This window comes from Atta colombica, unplaced genomic scaffold (genome assembly GCF_001594045.1).
Source record: "Atta colombica isolate Treedump-2 unplaced genomic scaffold, Acol1.0 scaffold19, whole genome shotgun sequence".
Taxonomy (NCBI): domain Eukaryota; kingdom Metazoa; phylum Arthropoda; class Insecta; order Hymenoptera; family Formicidae; genus Atta; species Atta colombica.
In genome coordinates this window covers 405857-425610 of record NW_017259282.1, presented here as the reverse complement: position 1 = coordinate 425610, position 19754 = coordinate 405857, and the positions used below count along the sequence as shown (strand labels likewise).

General features: G+C 32.6%; 1 protein-coding gene across 9 annotated transcripts in view; it reads left to right on the top strand.

The window, feature by feature from the left end:
* Positions 1–19754, top strand: part of LOC108686812 (afadin) — a 172404-nt gene that overhangs the window by 76546 nt on the left and 76104 nt on the right. For all 9 annotated transcript variants that reach the window (XM_018192290.1, XM_018192289.1, XM_018192286.1 and 6 more), the window contains exon 4: positions 18112–18396. In XM_018192290.1, coding sequence (XP_018047779.1) covers positions 18112–18396 — 285 coding nt within the window. The remainder of the gene's footprint in view (positions 1–18111; positions 18397–19754) is intronic.

Below are 19754 nucleotides of genomic sequence, written 5' to 3'. Positions count from 1 at the left end.
TGGAGATGAAAAGTGGATATTCTACGATAACTCCAAGAAGAAAAAATACTACGCTAAGTCCGGTCAATCGTTGCCATCGACCTCAACATCAACACCACGGCCGAACATTCATGGTTCGAAGATCATGCTCTGTATCTGGTGGGACCAAAAGGGTCTTGTTTATTATGAGCTGCTGAAATCTAGCGATTCTATTACGGGTGATCGGTATCGTTTACAATTGATTCGTTTGAGCCGTGCATTGTGAGAAAAACGGCCGGAATACGAGCAAAGACAAATGATAAAGTTATTCTTCTTCATGACGCTCGGCCTCATGTTGCTAAAGTAAAAAAATATTTGGAAACGCTCAAATGGGATGTTTTACCGCACCCTTCGTATTCTCCGGATACTCCTTCTGATTACTGGTTGTTTCGAAGGATGTAGCACGATTTGGCAAGTCACCGGTTCACTTCTTTCGCAGAAATCGAAAATTGGCTCCAAAATTGGATCGCCTCCAAAGACGAGTCATTTTTTTCGAGATGGAATTCGAAAATTGCCTGAGAGATGGGAAAAAGTAGTAGGCAGCGATGAACAATGCTTTAATTGATCTATTCATTCATTTTGTTTTGAAATAAATTTTTTGAACACAAAAAAACGGACCGAATTAATTTGTACTCCCAACATACATGATGTTCAATATAATTCGATGGAAAAAAGTTGGTATTTTAGTATCAATTAGATTTTAATAATGCTTTATGATAATAAAAAATATTATTAAGTTGGATGAGTATTATTATGTTATAAATTAATATTTAACAACAAATTGATTATTATAAGGTAATTTAATTAGCTCGAATTAATTTAATTAGCTCGAAATAAGCCATTATAAGTTAATTTAACTAGCTCGAAATAAGCCATGATATTGTGTTAATTTTTAAGAAAATACGAGCATTTTTTACTCTATTTTAAATTGATTATTATTTTCAAAAATTATCAAATAATATTATGAGGATAGATAAATTTTATTGCTTTATTATTTATTTATTTTATTATATATTATTGATATTATTTGTACTATTATATATTATTATATTATTATCAGGGTCTGTTTAAATTATTACTCACATCACTCATTCTGAATATGTAGAGCAGACAAATTGAGTCGAAAAATCCTCTACTATTTTGCAATTTTCGCAATAGTTAACGAGATATTAATTACTAAAAATCGCTAAATATTGGTCTTCAATAATTTTTTACTCAAATATTATCAACTTTACAGAAAAATTGCAAAGAGACAAAAATTATTTATTTTCTTCTCATAGAACTTTACAAATTTTTTTAGAATTTTTTATCAACTTTTTAGTACTGCATTTTCTTATTTTTACCAACAGAAAACACAGTATTAAACAATTCTGAAAAAATTCTGAAAACATTCTCAGAACTTTATGAGAAGAAAATAAATAATTTTTATCTCTTACAGTTTTTCTGTAAAATTTATAGTATTTGAAAAAATTATTGAAGACTAATATTTAGTGATTTTTTTAGTAATTAATATCTCGTTAATTATTGTGAAAATTACAAAATGATTGACAGTACTTTTCGACTTACTTTAGTCCGCTCAAGATGGGTGATGCCGTAATTTAAAACCATTCTGTGTGTATGGATTATAATATGTGATTTTTCTTACTAAACACTTAATTGTTTTAGTTCAGGATACTTATCATAGAACAAGTTGGAATGGATTTCAATCGCAATTATTCCTTAGATTTCTATTGTGTTTTTTAGGAAAAACGGAATAATTTCAATTGGAATTCATTCCAACATGAATGATAGATACTCTAAAAAAGAATTTGCACATTTTGACCAATTTTCAACTGCTTTCTGCTTCTTATCACCTACCCGCGCACAGACTAAATGTCGATCAGCATTTAGACTATGCGCGAGATAACGGACGAAAATCAGACTGAAAATCGGATGAAACGTGTAAATATTTCTCAGCTTTGTTTAGTCTTATGATATATTGGCTACGTTTAATATCGTCTATTTAGGCTGCGATTTGTACGATATCCTGTATTGCATGTTAGCAAGAGTTGAGACGCTTGTCGCACACAGCAATACTTGTCAGTGTGCGACACGAACGAAATCTCGCGTAAACATTTATAAATTTAATCTGAATTTTGCATTAGTCATAGCAAGTACTTCAGTGAACTACGAGAACTTGAAGAAGTATCTATATATCTAGATAGTGAAGAATTGATTTCGGAATATGAAAATCACAAATGCGGAATCTGATACTGAAGTCTGATGATATGACTACACAAACATTGAATAAATTACAAGTGTTGCACAATACATTTCTTCAAAAGATGATAACACAATGAATGTTTGTCTCTTTTCAACAATGTGATCGTCTATCTACGGAAAATATAATCAAAAACACTCCAAGAGTTATCAGATATGCGTGTGCAAGAATCAGAATATATAAAAAATGCATTTGAAATCGTATTTTGTATCACAATTCAAAATAAAATTATACAAATGACTAATATCGAGAATCAGCGAGTTTATGCACAAAAGTGAAAAATTTTGATATTGATACATTCCATGCTTATGTATTGATCTTTTGTTATTGAATTTAGATTAGTTTTATAGATCATATGGTGAAGCAACAAAGAGTTTGTGAGATAAGGAAACGGAAATATCGAAATATTTTTAGAGCAACAATGTCATTTGATTCTTTTTATATGATATCTCGAATTATTCGTTTTGATGATAAATCAACGAAAAAAGAAAGAAGACAGACTGACTGTTAGAAATATTTGGGAAAAATATGAAGATTCTCGTAAAATTATATTATCCTGCAGAAAATGTAGATGAACAATTGGTAGTTTCGTGGTTGCTATCATTTCAAGCAATATATACCCAGAACCAGCAAAATATGGAATTAAATTTTGAACTCTATGTGATAGTAAAACTTCGAATGTTTTGAAATCACAAATTTATACAGGAAAAGATCCTGGACAGAAAGCAAAAAAAATCAGGGCATGCGAGTTGTGACTTTAGTAGTGAACTGAAAGGACATAATCTTACGTGCGATAATTTCTTTATCTTATATAAGTTGGGGCAATTGCTTCTAACAAACCGCGTTACAATGTTGTTGCACTGTACGAAAAAATAAGACAGAACTTTCACAACAAATAAGCAATAAATAAGCAATAAAATGTTTACAGTTTTTCTTTTTATTTTACAAAAGATAGTACATTGATAAATTATGTCCCAAAGAAAGATAAAATATTGTTCTCACACACAAGCACCTTGTATCGTGACAAAACAATTAGCAATAGAGAGGACAGAAAACTGCAAATTATATTGGACTACAATGCAAAAGAAGCTGTAGATAGTCTTGATCAACTTGTGAGTACATATACTTGTAAGAGGAAAACAAATCGCTAGCCAATGGTAGTATTTTACAATACGATCGACATTTCCGTGTACAATATAATGTCGTCCTATGAACTTCAATAAATCCTGCTTGGAATGAAAATAAATTCACATTAAGAGAAGATTATTTTTAGACTTGGTAAGTTTTTAAATAAATATCCATGTTATATCCAGAAGATATGTTAATCCAGTTAATCCAATTATCCATGTTAATCCAGAAAATATATGCCAAAAAGTGAGGAGTCGCGTAATATTGTAATAAAAATGCAACAAGCAAATCAAATCATTGCTTCAGTCTGCGACAGAATCTGCTATTAACGTGCTCGTTGCACGTTATATTGTCTATTAAACAATGACAACAAACATTATATGTACAAATTGCAAGAAATCATCTGTAAGGCACATTTAAATTATTTTTGTCCAAACTGTACAAACTAAAAAATGTTTTTCTTTGTTTCTGATGAATATATTTTTCATTTTTTATTGTTTATTCTTACATTTTTAATAATAAAAAAAGTTCGAACAGTCTGTCTTTTGTATTTTAATTAAAATTATATATAATATAGTAATTATAGTATATAGAATATTTTTTTCTCAGGCATCCAATCACATTAATTTGAGCCCTTGAAATCTCTTGCATGTCGAGTTTTATCAGTTACGAATTTTCAAAAATAGCTAATACAAACGCTTTTCACATCTCATTAATTGGCTAATATTCGATCGGGGGATGATTGCTCCGATGATTTTGACCTTGATATATGTTGTCAAAGTCAAGTGATCCTGAGGCTTCTAAGAGGTTTTATCGCTCGTTATTCGTTAAAAAGTTATTAACCAAAAAAGTTTAAGAAATAACGTCTTATGTTTGCTTTATACAATATTAAGAGCTACAATATTATTATTACGCTCGCCTTGTGTCCGTTACGTACCGAATTGCCGAATGAACGCTCGAATCGTGGAAATAACAACACATAAATTATAAAAAGACATTAGATTCTTTATTAACACACGCACAGAGGCAACGGCTCGTAAGCTATAGCGAATAATATTTCTGAAGGAAGCTTGAACGGACGTGTTGACAGTTCAGTTTCAAACTGATTCAATTCAGACGGTCCGCGTCTTCAACCACCTGTCAATCCTTCTCGCTCGAGACACGATTTAGTTGTTGAACAGATTATCGAGTCTCCGTTTCATGATCAGCGCCTAGGAGGTTTTTGAGCAAGGTTTCTTTCGACTTCAGAGCCACCAGAATTTTTTGGACTCTTGATACTTCTTTTTTTAAATGGGGGTATGGGGGAGGGGAATTTAGCTTTCACCGCAGTATCTTTACCTCCAGTCCCTACCTTGGCATGCATTTGCTCTGCGTCCTATGGAGAAATCGCCTTGCGGGCGAAGCGGACCTAAAAAAAAATTATCTTCTCTCTAGCCTCTGGACGAATTTTGATCTACCAGTATTCGTTCTTTAAGTCTAACGTAGAGAATCAGGAATTGCCTGATAATTGTTCGATGGAGAAATTTGCAATTCTTTAATTCCCCCTATTCCTTCATATTCTTTATAATTCTATCAATATTCTCCCACATTATATAGGGGATTCGCGATCTGTTTTATAGGAATAGAATCTATTAAGTTAATATCGTGCTCGATATCTTCATAGTTTTCAGCCATAATCCCACTAGCGAAAATATATATCCTCAAACTCCGCCAGAAGATTGGCGAAAATTCTTTCCTGTACCTTTTTTAAACTCTCGGAATTTTCGGCAAGAAGTTCTCCAAGAAAGAAGAACATCAGGAGTTTTTTCGATATCTATTTTCTCTCTAGGCTTTTTCTCGAGAAATCCTGAATTCGAAAACATCCCTATTTCCCTAATCGTCCTTTGGGAGCTGAACGCAGATTCGAAAACATTTTCTAAGTTCACTGCTTGCAGGAAATCTGTCCCTAATATGAAATTGTCTACAATTTCTGCCATAAACACAGGAAGTTTTGCGGAGTATTTCCCTAGTTTCACTTTAGCGAGAATCTTAAATTCGATCGGGACCCTCTCCCCGGTGAAGTATCTCAAATTATAGTTCCCTACTTTTAATCTTTTTCCGTTTTTATTGACAAATTTCTTTAGGATCGAAACATCGGAGCCTATATCGATTTTAAAAGAACAAACTTTATTATCTACTGAAATAATGAAAATAACTCGAATTATTTTCGATTCTATTTATTTTTAACTCTTTAATTCTTTCTAATCGGGGCCTTTCGAGTTGAATCGCCCCGCTAAGCTCAACTAACCCGAGTTTTCCTTCTTTCTCAGACATTCATAACGGATGTGCCCCATTTTTCCACACAACTAGCATTTCTGCGAATTTACTTTAAAATTATCTTTGTTCTTTTTTCTTTCTTCTCGTCCCTTTTCCTCCTTTTTCTCCTCCTTCTCTCTTCTCTCCTTCAAACGTTTCCCAAAATATTACTTTTTCCTTCTTTCCCGTGGCTCTCTCCCTAGATAAATTTTATAGCTTTTGCCCTTCTTATTGTCAATCGCAACGAAGTAATTCCTTCGAGTTGCAACGTTCCCTTTACGAAGTCGCCCGATAACGCCGAAACAAACTGCGCACAGGCGATTTTGTCCCGAATCGCGTATGTACACTCTGGGTACGCTAAATATGATAGCCTCTCTATTTCAATACCGAGGATAGCGAAATCTTCCCCGAATTTTTGTTTCCGATTCGTAAATTGAGAATATGCCGTTTATGACAAATAACCTTTTCCGGAACGCAACTCTAATTTATTTTTTAGCTTTGCGCACTCTAAATTGTCTATATCCTGCACTCCAGGATGGCGCGCGCCTTCCCCTCAAACAAATAGTCAACGCGATCGTCTTTAACGTTTCGCTCTAATTTTGTCCATGCAATTAATTCGAATTGAAAGAGGAACTCGAGCAATGGCACCCCCTTCCCTCTCCGTCGAACGTATCAGGCTAATTTATAATCGAACTCATCGACCGATGTGAGCCTAGCACTCAACTTTATCAAAAATAAAAATTAATACTATAGGCCGTTTGTACTTTGTTTGTACTTGTTTGTACCGATCATTATTTCGTTTGTATCTCAAACAGTTAAACAAAAAGTGAAAAATAAGAAATGACCAGCGCGCAACTTTAAGATTCTTTAATTTCATTTATGCCATTCGAAAGAGAATCGTTTGTATTCGTTTGTACCTCTCCTACTTTCGTTTGTGCCTCAAAGGGATCGGAAATACAGCGATTTCAAAATTTCGAAAATGCGCCAAGAAGGGAAGTCGGTCATTTTTAAAGATATCGAAATGGGACCGGCGAAAGGAGAGGTACAAACGATTCTCTTTCGAATGCCGTTGATTCCATTTTGATATCTTGAAAATTGACTAAGTTCACTATAGAGGTCGCGCAAAAACTGAAACGCGCTATATCTCCGAACTCTTTGAGGTACAAACGAAAGTAGGAAAAGAACAAACAAGTACAAACGATTCTCTTTCGAATGCTGTTGGTTCCATTTCGATATTTTGAAAATTGGCTAAGTTCGCTATACAGAGGTTGCGCAAAAATTGAAATGCGCTGTATCTTCGAACCCTTTGAAGTACAAACGAAAGTAGGAGAGGTATAAATGGATACAAACGATTCTTTTTCGAATGGCATAAATGAAATTTAAAAAATCTTAAAGTTGCGCGCTAGTCATTCTTTATTTTTCACTTTTTGTTTAACTGTTTGAGATATAAACGAAATAATGATCGATACAAACAAGTACAAACGAAGTACAAACCTACGGTATTAATTTTTATTTTTGATAAAGTTGAGCGCCAGGTTCACATCGGTAGCTCATCACGAGACTCGAACGCATCTCTACGCGCGGCTCTATCGCGTCGCCGCTCATCACTATCGAAATTTATCGAGACATATTAGAGAGACTGCTAACAGCTCCGCCTCTCTCGTAATCGCTGCTCCTCCCGAAGCTGTCGTATTTCCAATAGCGCGGCACGCAAGTTTGTCGTTTTCGGCGTCTGCTCCGACTCTTGTCATGCGACTCGGAGGGCTGTTGTTTCGGACATTCTTTCTGGACCTTTCAACTTCACTGACATTCCCATCATTCTTTCGGAGTCCATTATTTGAGCTTTTTTTCTTGTCACGATAGGCGAACGAAGCATTCCCATCTGGATTCTCCGGATTGGACGAGCCCTCCAAATGTTATGTTGATCGTGCGTTATCTGCTACCGCACCGAATCGCCAGCCCGAGTGAACGTGCACGCTCGAATCAATGCGTAAATTATAAAAAGGCACTAGACTCTTTATTAATATTCGCACAGAGGCAACGGTTCGTAAGCTAAAACGAACGTTTCTGAAGGAAACGAGCATGAGCGGACACGTTGACAGTTCAAAACCCGATTCAACTCTTGTTGGATAACCCGCGTCTTCTTGGCAACCGTCTGTCAATCCTTCTCGCTCGTGACACGATTCAGTGCGCAGAGAATCGAAGTAGCGCAGATGTAACAATATATTAATTGTATAAAATTCTAGAGATTACGCATTACACACACATACACACACACACACACGCGTGCGCGCGCGCGCGCACGCACGCACGCACGCACGCACGCACGCATACTCATGTGTGTGTGTGTGTGTGTGTGTGTGTGTGTGTGTGTGTGTGTGTGTGTGCAATAAAACTGTATATTTAGCAAATATATTTACATTAAATTAATAAGTTAAGTAGATTAAAAGAATTATATATCATCGAACTAATATATCATCAAATTGTTTGGAACATACAGCGTGTCAGAATATTCATAACGATGCTCGTGTACAGATAGAGCGGATTGAATTGAATTGAAAAGTCCTATCATTTTGCAATTTTTGTAATAGTGAATGAGATATTAATTTCTAAATATCGCTGAATAAGCGCATATCCATTCAGCACGAGATAACTTATCGTCAAACGTTCATCGGTCGTAATCGCTACGCGTGAGGGGATTTGTTTATTATAAGTGGCAATACAGTTATTATAACGATAATAATTATGCACGGCGGCGAAAGAAAACAATTCCCCGCATGACTAGTGATTATGATCGATGAGGACAGCGGCAGTAGGCTAGACAGATACGCGATTTTTAGAAATTAATATCTCGTTAATTATTGCAAAAATGATAAAATGATATAGAGCACTTACATGGAACATTACTTTTGTCCCACTTGGATTTTAATCAAACTTGACACCAACGTTTATCATCATCAAAGATAGAAACCTTTCATTGGTTAACGAAATATAGCGCGTTTTTGCATGAAAAATAGTGAAAATAACACAAATGCACAAAATGTGACTTTGTGTAACATTTTATTATAATACTTAAAAACACTTGATCTCTTTTATAACGTTAAATGTCCACATTTGGAAGCATATCTAAGTCAACTTTGATTGCTTAAAACATTCATAAAAATGAACATATTTAACATTTTTTTTTCAACGCCAGATAGTAAGGAATATAACGGTACCAAGCAAATGTATCATTATTAATAAAAAAGTTATAAGCTATAAAGTAAACAAGTTTCGAAAACAACTACATTTTGTTTAAAAATTCTTATTTTTCATACGTAAGTTAGAAAAATATTTTAAATATGCATTTTGGAAAATAGAAACTTCGAACTTTCACAAAAAAATACTGCATTATTGTATCTTTTAAAACATTAATTTAAAAGGATGAAAATGAAGAAAATTGAAATTTGAAATTCATTTTGAAAAAACAAAACATATTTTTTATATGTTGTTGAATAATAAATTGAAACAAAAATGAATCGAATATATAAATTTCTAGAATTAAACATAAAAAATGATTATAATTATAAATAATTATATTGTATAAATGGTTATATACAGGGTATTCGAAAAATGCCGGACTCCTTAAATATCTTGAAAAGTAAGCATTTCTGAGAAAAATGTTTCATACAAAAGTTATATAGTATAATTTAAAATAGTCTATTTATCTTATCAAGTCAATGATCTTAGGTGATGCTATCAAGATCAAATCAAGGTCAAATCGATTTTTTAAACGAATCATCCTATTTTTTATTTCAGAATCTAATAGCTGATGTTAAGAGCTTTTCAAAACACTATAAGAAAATTATTTTCCATTAAATACTTTCCAAGTTATAAAGCTTGGAAATTACAGTACTAACATTAGCACTATTAAATGTATCTGACCCACAGTTAAAGCCTCTTAAATGTTATTCAGGATCGAGATTTAGATAACATTTGTCAAAAAAAAAAAAATTAAGGCCATTGGAGTTCATACCTCGTACCTAGTGAAAAATGAGAATGGAATCGACATCGATTTGATATCGATTTCATTGTTTTCAAAATTAGGGCAAGATTATTTTGAATTTTTTTAATAGAACTCTTCACTTTTCATATTTTTATAGCTTATCTTTTCAAAACACTATAATGAAATATTTTTTCATTTAGTACTTTTCGAATTATATAAATACTTTGCAAGTTACAGCACTGCCGACATTAGCATTATCCGACCAATGGCTAAAACTTCTTTGAATGTTATTCAAGATCATGTTGGATTTGGATAACATTTATCAAGGTTAAGGCCATTGAAACAAAAATATATTATGACATATGTTGATCGCACCAGCAACAGAACTATCTTAAATGTCATATTTGGGTAGATATATGATATCCAAAATAATTTTTAATAATTTTAATATCTGATATTTCCTGAAATCCTCGCAAATTATCTAAAGTTTTATAGAATATAAAGATAAAAAATAAAAAGAAGCATATAGCCACGACGCTAGATGTTTTAAATGAAAGTCATATATTTAAATGATTAGGTGTACAACTTTGCTTCCGCCGTTTTTTTCCGAAATTCGAGGCTTTATTGTAAAAAACTGGTTATACATTTATGATTCAAAGTATTGCATATCTCTGGCCACTACTTTCTCCCATCTTTCGGGTAGCGTACGAATCTCGCGTCGAAAAAACTGGTCATCTTTTGAGGCTATCCACGAATCGATCCAATTTTTTACTTTTTTATAAGATCGGAAGTGCTGGTCAGCCAGGCCGTGTACCATTGATCGAAACAAGTGATAGTCAGAGGGAGCAACGTCTAGAGAATACGGCGGGTGGGGTAGGACTTCCCATTTCAACGTTTCCAAGTATGTCTTGACCACTTTCGCAACATGAGGTCGAGCCTTGTCATGCTGCAAAATCACTTTATCGTGTCTCTCGTTGTATTGCGGCCGTTTGTCTTTCAATACTCGGCTCAAACGCATCAATTGCGTTCGATATCGATCGCCTGTGATTGTTTCAGTCGGTTTTAACAGTTCATAATACACTACACCGAGCTGGTCCCACCAAATACAGAGCATGACCTTGGACGTCAAAATCACCGTTCTTGAAGCGTTGAAACCACTCATGTCACGTTCTTTCACTAATAGCGGCCTCACCATAAGTATTTGAGAGCATTCGATGAGCCTCAGCCGCAGATTTCTTCATATTGAAGCAAAAAATTAAAATCTCCCGCAAATGACGAGAATTTGGCTCGTAAACTGACATTTTCAATCGAGAATAACTTTATGATGCAGACACAAATCGACTAATGTTTCTATGGGGTTATGTTGACAGATGCCCAAGTTTATTGTATGACGTCTATGATCTATTTATTTCGATCACTATTTACCGCTAAAGCCATCTATAGGAAAACGGCGGAAGCAAAGTTGTACACCTAATATTATATAAAAACGTAGACGTTTCAGTCAAGATTCGACCATCAATAGATAGAAATATTAGGACATCAAAAAAAAAAATACATAGAATAAAAAAGATAATTAGTCAAAAAAAAATGGTCAAACAGCTTTCCAATCGCATATGATACAAATTAATAGAGTAAGTTAAGAGTAATTGAGGTCCAAAAAAAAAGAAATTAAACAATATTCAATCGCTTATGAACTATTTTCTGTTAATGTCTAGGATTCCTTATTAGGAAGCGAAGTGCGACTTCGTGAAACATAATGGAATTTCCAGATTCTATTTAAAATTAAGAAAGAAAATATGTTTTCAATAATATTACTTTAACAAAATTATTATTCGTGAGAGTCACACTAGTTTTATAATAACAAACGCCACATATTTTGTGACGCAAATCCTCGCAAATAATTAATAATAAGTAATTCGGAGTAAATAATGAAAATTAACAGAGACATTGGAACCACTGATAAGAATTAATATTACTGACAAAAATATGATAGCACTATAATTAGCGACAGTTTTTATATATCGACAAAGAAAAGGAGAGGAAAATTAACGTGGAGAAGATAATTCTATTGGAAGATAGAGGAGTTTACTTCAATGATTGATAGATAGATTTCAGGAAATGTTCTGTATCACTCTGTTTGTTTAAGCCCATTTTTTGTCTTTTGATAAGTATCATCTCGAAAACCATCCTTTTATAATAAGATTGTTCGGGGCCAAGAATGATAGTATTATTTCAATCAATCGTATGATCATGATCTAGTTTGTGACGAGAGATAACAGACAAAGTATTCGTTGGTTGTTTGAAATCATTTATATTTTCTTTTAAACGTCTTTTTTAATTTCCTTTTTGTCTGTCCTATATACGAATAATGGCAATCGAGACAATTTATTTTATATACCACATTTGATCTTCTTTTTTAATTTTATCTTTGCCTTTAATGAAGGTATTTATACATTGGTTTATGAGCAATATTAAAATCAATTTTTTTTTGTGATAGAATTAAATTTTTTAGAAATTTTATTAAAATACGGAATGGTGAAATATTTTCTTGAAATCTTAGTGGAATCCGAGTTGGCAATTGTCTTTGTGTTCCTTGATATTTTTGAATTTATTTTTGAACGATAAAGCCTTGATTCTGTTATTAATATTGTAGTTGCAAATAAGAATTCTAATGGGTATTCATTTTTTTAAAGAATATTAATTAGGCAAATAATATTTTTCTCATGAAATTTAGAATGGGAAAGGAATAAAATTCTGTCTAACTGCCCGATTACAATACCCCTTTTATGTTCTAAAGGATGATTTGAAAAGAAATTTAAGTATCGACCAGAATTAGTAGGTTCTTATAATTGTCAAAAATAATTTCTCCATTCTCTATTAACAGTTTTACATCGAGAAAATTTATTCTTCCATCATCGCCTTATTCGATAGTAAATTTAATTATAAAGATTATGCGTTTTGCAGGTTTCTTCCGTGTCCAGATCCATTCTTGGAATGCCAATGTTTCGTGAACCTTGCAGTTCACTTCATCAGGGCGAGGAACAGCCTGATACTGTACTATCAGGCTGCTCCTCGCCCTGATGAAGTGTTGGCATTCCAAGAAGGGATCTGGACATGGAAGAAACCCGCGAAACGCATAATCTTTATATAGAAAGGATCCGTGAAATCTCAAGAATATTAGTAAATTTAATTCTTCCATGGTAAAAATTAAAGGCACATTGTATTAATATGATCTTTTGGAGGTGTTATAATAATGTCATCAACATAGCGATAATAAAATGGAATATGTGTGATTACAATCTTAAATATGTTCCAAGTCTTGTATTACAACATCAGCTAGAATTGGAGAAAGCAGAGAGAGCAAACCGAATGGGCAAACCGAATATTTATTTGTAGATTTCATTATTAAATTTAAAAAAAGTAAAATTCAGTATAATTGAGAGTGCTATTTGAAATAGATAGATATTATCGTGTTATTGCATATCAAATCTTTCTAAGACACTTTTCAAAGTTTGGAATATTACAGTATACACGGAAGTTATGTCAAATGAACAATTTGATAATTTTTTTCTAGGCATACCATTAAGTTTCTTAACAAGATCAAAATTTTTAATGTAACTGAAATTTTTTTAAATGCTTTTATCGATGACCTTTTAAAAGTAGCCAAATTAAAGAATGGATTGTTAATACAAATAACACTCATTCTTAAAGGATGACTATCCTTGTGCACTTTAGTGAGTCCGTAAGATGTTAGTATGGCTTGTCAAGAAATGATGTATAACTCGAAGAAAATCATTTTTATTCTGGATCAGATTAAAATTACAAGTGCGTACAAATCATAAAAATATAGATAGTCCAAATAACATAGATGGCTCCATGAGTATAACAAATTATTATGAGATTTTCATTAATTGTGATCTTTCAAAAGTATAATAAAGTGAACAAACAGTAAGATAACTTATTCAAATGTATGTGAATGAAATAATTTATCTACTTCATTTAATTACTTCAATACATAAGATCTCGGCAAATCTCCGATATAATTTTTTATACGTGGATTGACCAATATAACCTTTAGTTCTCCAACGTGTCAAAAGTATACCGATTTCCACGATCAATTTACTAATAAGATCTTTTTTACCATTATGTAAGTATTATTATCGGATAAAATTTCGTATATTTTGTCATTATAATCCTTCAAATTTAAAATTACGGTAGTATTGCTCTTATCCATTCTAGTAACACAGGATGATCAGCGACAAATTGATTAAGTTCTTTGAGTTCTTTTTTCAAAATATTATTCGAATTATTCGGAAAAATGTACATTTTTAAGAATTGACATAACATCTTTTCTAATTGAAACATTATAATTGTATAACATCTTTTCCGTTCCTTATTCTAATTTAACTAAATTATTCTCTACATGTTTAATATATTCTATTGTTATTTTTTCTTTATTTATTACTGTTAATAGATGATGGAGGAATTATTTTTGACAATTATAAGAAGCCTATTAATTCGATTCTTAAATTTCTTTTCAAATCATCCTTTAGAACACAAAAGGAGTATTGTAATCGGGCAGTTAAATAGAATCTTATTCCTTTTCCATCCTAAATTTCATGAGAAAAATATTTTCTTAATTAATATTCTCCAAAAAAATAGATACCCATTAGAATTCTTATTTGCAACTATTAATAATAGCATCAAGGCTTTATCGTTCAAAAATAATTTCAAAAATATCAGGAACACAAGACAGCCAACTCGGATTCCACTAAGATTTCAAAAAAATATTTCATTCCGTATTTTAATAAAATTTCTGAAAAATTTAATTCTATCACAAAAAAATTTGATTTTAATATTGTTCATAAACCAATAAATTGTATGAATACCTTCATTAAAACAGGCAAAGATAAAATTAAAAACGAAGATCACTCAAATGTGGAATATAAAATAAACTGTCTCGATTACGATTATTCATAGGACAGACAAAAAGGAAATTGAAAAAGCGTTTAAAAGAACATATAAATGATTTCAAACAACCAACGAATACTTTGTCTCTCGTTACAAACTAGATCATGATCGTATGATTGATTGGAATAATACTATCATTCTTGACTCCGAACAATTTTATTATAAAAGGATGATACATATCAAAAGACAAAAAAATGGGTTTAAACAAACAGAGTGACACAGAACGCTTTTCTGAAATCTATCTACCAATCATTGAAATAAACTCTCTATCCTCCAATAGAATTATCTTCGCTAATTTTCCTCTCCTTTTCTATCACGATAAAGACTGTCGCTAGTTATGGTGCCACCATATTTTTGTAATATTAATTCTTACCAGTGGTTCCAATGTCTGTCTATTAATTTTCATTATTTACTTCGAATTACATTTGCGAATATGTGGTTTGTTATTATAAAACTAGTGTGATTCTCACGAATAATAATATTTGTTAAAATAATATTATTAAAAACATATTTTCTTTCTTAATTTTAAATAGAATCTGGAAATTCCGTACGTTTCATGAAGTGAAGTCGCACTTCGCTTCCTGTAATAAGGAATCCTAGACACTAACAGAAAAGTTCATAAGCGATTGAATATTGTTTAATTTCTTTTTCTTGGACCTCTGTTAACTCATACCATATGCGAAAGCTTTGACCATCATTTGATGACTAATGATTTTTGTTTTTATTCTATATATTTCTTTTTTTTTTGTCCTGATATTTCTATCTATTAATGATGGTCGAATCTTGACCGAAATGTCTATGTTTTTATATGATAATTTAAATATATGATTTTCGTTTAAAACATCTAGCATTGTAACTGTATGCTCCTTTTTATTTATATTTTATATTTTTAAGTCATCTTCAAAGTGAGTTTATATTGTAAAGATAAAATCATAAAGCTTATTTTTTAAACGAGATAGTAGCCACCTTTTAAAAACAAAAAAGTTCTAATCTTGAAAATAAAAAGGCCTAGGTATGCCACACCCGAAAATGTTTTTAAAGATTAAAAAAGATAACAATTAAGTATAAATATGAAGAGTGATTATTGAATGGTCGAAACAGAATATATGTGCAATAAGCACAACGGAAAAAACTAATATTGATTTTACAATTTTCGATTTTACAAGTATCTAATTCGAATGCGAATATAATCTAAATAAGAAGATAGAAAGTACTTTTTCAAAATCAGGCTTTTCATTTAGATCATTATATAACACCACTAGAATATTGTTTCGGATTTCTGACGAAATGTTTTACATATTTCCATCTTTGATGATGATAAACATTGGTGTTAAGTTCGATTAAAATCCGAATAGAGACAAAAAGTAATGTTTCCTTGATAGTTTAATCCGTTTATCTGCATACGAGCATTGTGCATGATGTCCCAAATATTCTAGATTTCTGGGATTTTTCTGGGACATATAAATATCTCCCAAAGAGATCGCATATTTTTATCTTTAATTAATTTAATATTAGGTGTACAACTTTGCTTCCGCCGTTTTTTTCCGAAATTCGAGACTTTATTGTAAAAAAACTCATTATACATTTATGATTCAAAGTATTGTCCATCGCTGGCCACTACTTTCTCCCATCTTTCGGATAGCGTACGAATCCCGCGTCGAAAAAACTGATCATCTTTTGAGGCTATCCACGAATCGATCCAATTTTTTACTTCTTCATAAGACCGGAAGTGCTGGTCAGCCAGGCCGTGTGCCATTGATTGAAACAAGTGATAGTCAGAGGGAGCAACGTCTGGAGAATACAGCGGGTGGGGTAGGACTTCCCATTTCAACGTTTCCAAGTATGTCTTGACCACTTTCGCAATATGGGGTCGAGCATTGTCATGCTGCAAAATCACTTTATCGTGTCTCTCGTTGTATTGCGGCCGTTTGTCTTTCAATGCTCGGCTCAAACGCATCAATTGCGTTCGATATCGATCGCCTGTGATTGTTTCAGTCGGTTTTAACAGTTCATAATACACTACACCGAGCTGGTCCCACCAAATACAGAGCATGACCTTGGACGTCAAAATCACCATTCTTGAAGCGTTGAAACCACTCATGTCACGTTCTTTCACTAATAGCGGCCTCACCATAAGTATTTGAGAGCATTCGATGAGCCTCAGCCGCAGATTTCTTCATATTGAAGCAAAAAATTAAAACCTCCCGCAAAAGACGAGAATTTGGCTCGTAAACTGACATTTTCAATCGAGAATAACTTTATGATGCAGACACAAATTGATTAATGTTTCTATGGGGTTATGTTGACAGATGCCCAAGTTTATTGTATGACGTCTATGATCTATTTATTTCGACCATCACTAAGATGGCTAAAGCCATCTATAGGAAAACAGCGGAAGCAAAGTTGTACACCTAATATACTACAAATTTCTATTAACTGAATTATGCTGTTTAAATACATGTACATACATTTATATTTAATGTATAAATTCATGTCTATTTTTAGTTGGAGAAAGTACTTTAATTAATTTTAACTTTTTTCTAATATTATTTTCTTTAAAATATTTTAATCTAATTTAGTAACGAGTAAAAGTTTAGCCTAACGGCCGAAACTGGATCTTACAATTAAATACTATGCAAATAATTTCTATATGAATTTAAATACTAAATATGTAGTCATTTGAACTGCGCGTCGAATTGATTTTTCGGACTTATAAACATAAATAAACTATAATAATATCACAAATTGAATTAACAAGCAATTTAATAATTTGATGCTCAATTCAGGCATTCTATTAGAAAGATGTTAAAATACTGAAAAATTGTAAATAAATTTATTGCGAAAAATATTACCTCGACCGGGAGTTAAAGGGGATTTCTTGTATTCCGTATGAATATTCTAAGCTTTTGTTCGAAGTTTTTTTTTAGTGATATTCTTTGCCATAATCGATATATAGGAATTGTGATACATTTTTTAGGTTGCTTATAACAATATAAACTATAAACAATAATAATCGATTTATTAAAACTGTATATGTAAATACACAACAAGTAAGAGTTTAATGCTTATAAAGGCAGTTAGATCTTAGATGCTTTTCGGTACCTATATACACTAGTATTAACATCTTTCTAATAGGATTGTCTAATCTTTCTAATAGGAATGCCTGATTGAACATCAAATTATTAAATTGCTTGTCAATTCAATTTGTGATATTACTATAATAGTTTATTTGCGTTAATATAGTAGTTTATATATCATATGAAAAATCAATTCGACACGCAGTTCAAATGACTACATATTTAGTATATAAATTCACATAGAAATTATTTAAAGTATCTAAGATTCAGCTTCGGCCATTATGGGCATTAAACTCTTTCTTGTTGTGTATTCACATATGGTCTTAATAAATCATTTATTATTGTTAATAATAATGTATATGGAATTTTATTTACAGAGGAGCGTAAGCTTGATTTAGAAGAAAAACCACTACTAGTTCAACTAAATTGGCATATGGACGATCGGGAGGGACGCTTCTTGCTGAAGAGGATCGACGATAAAACCAATGCGCAAGGCGTCGGTTTTACTTCAGCCGAGGGTTCTAGCTTCCGAAGAAAATTGAGCAAGCGGGAGAAAAAACAGATTAAGAAGCAAGAGAAGCTCAGTCGATTAAAGAGTTTAGAGCAGGATGAGAATGCGATTCCTGGTGATCAGAACGGTGTCGCTGAGAAGCTTTACACGGGTCAGTAAATATTATTTTCAGACTGTATAAAATTATGTAATACTCCAATTTAGGGAACTTCCTCCAATGACTTTGATCTTGACATATGTTGTTAAAGTCGTGATCCTGAGTAACCTCTAATTTTAGCCAGGATTGGGAAGTAACGCGTTACTTGTAACGCTGTTATCATTTTCGTTACTTTTTTCAGTAACGATCGTTACTTTTTTCGGTAATCGTTATATTTTTATAGTAACGGTAACGAATTTAACCGTTATTTTTATCGTTACTTCAGTTCCCTATTATTTTCGTATTTTATAATTTATTCTTAATTTCTTAAAAAGCATTTTGTACTTAATCTTATACTGTGTTTCTAATAGACATTGCCAATGTTGAAAATATATAATTCACATTACATATACCAGGTGTATAAGCTTAAATCCGCTGTTTTTAGTCAGAAAAACATTTTTTTTTTCCTAGGAAGCAAAAACAAAGTACTTGCCCTCGCTAACTATACATTTTTCCCATCTTTCGAGCAATTTGTGTATACCACGCCAAAAAAATTCCTCGTGTGCGATGATGCGTTGTCGTGGAGGAAAATCAGCTTGTCATGTCTTTTCCGATAATGCAGCCTTTTTTCATGCAGAGCACGGTGCAATTTGATCAATTGTTAGTGGTAACGATGAGCATTAACAATTTCATCAAGTTTTAACAGCTCGTAATAGATGACACTCTCCTGATCCCAAAAGCATCGTCCAAAATGATTGATCTTGAGGAAGATGTTGATGGTTGGGCGGAATTAATCCAAGATTTCTTGCGTTTAGGATTCTATCCACTTTTCATCGCCTGTCACAATCCGATGCAGGAACGATTTTCTTTTTTGTCTGGCAAGCAGAATTTGGCCTGTGTTTTGGCGTCGCTCCATCTGCCTATCAGTTCATGCGACACCCATTTTCCAATCTTTTGAATCTTCCCCATGGCATGTAGCCGCATGGAAATGACTGCTTGAGAAACACTCAATTGCTCGGCAAGCATTTTTTGCGATTGGGTATCGTCCTCGTCCAAAAGAGCCTGCAATTGACAGTCCTTCCTGGACCGATTTTCACGCTTCTTGTCATTCAGATCAAAATTGTCATCATTGAACCGGCGAAACCAATGCAAACCTTTGCACGTTGTTTCCGATAAAGCATTGTCGCCATGGGCCTCCACAAGCATTCGATGCAATTCGGCAGTCGATTTCTTCAAATTGAAATAGAAAAGCAAAGCTTCCTGCATATGCTTTTTTTTTAGCAAAAAATTAGATATGATTACGAAAGAAAAAATGTATGTTGTTATATGAAATTGCTGATGATGTGCACTGATTAATGACAGATGTCAAACAC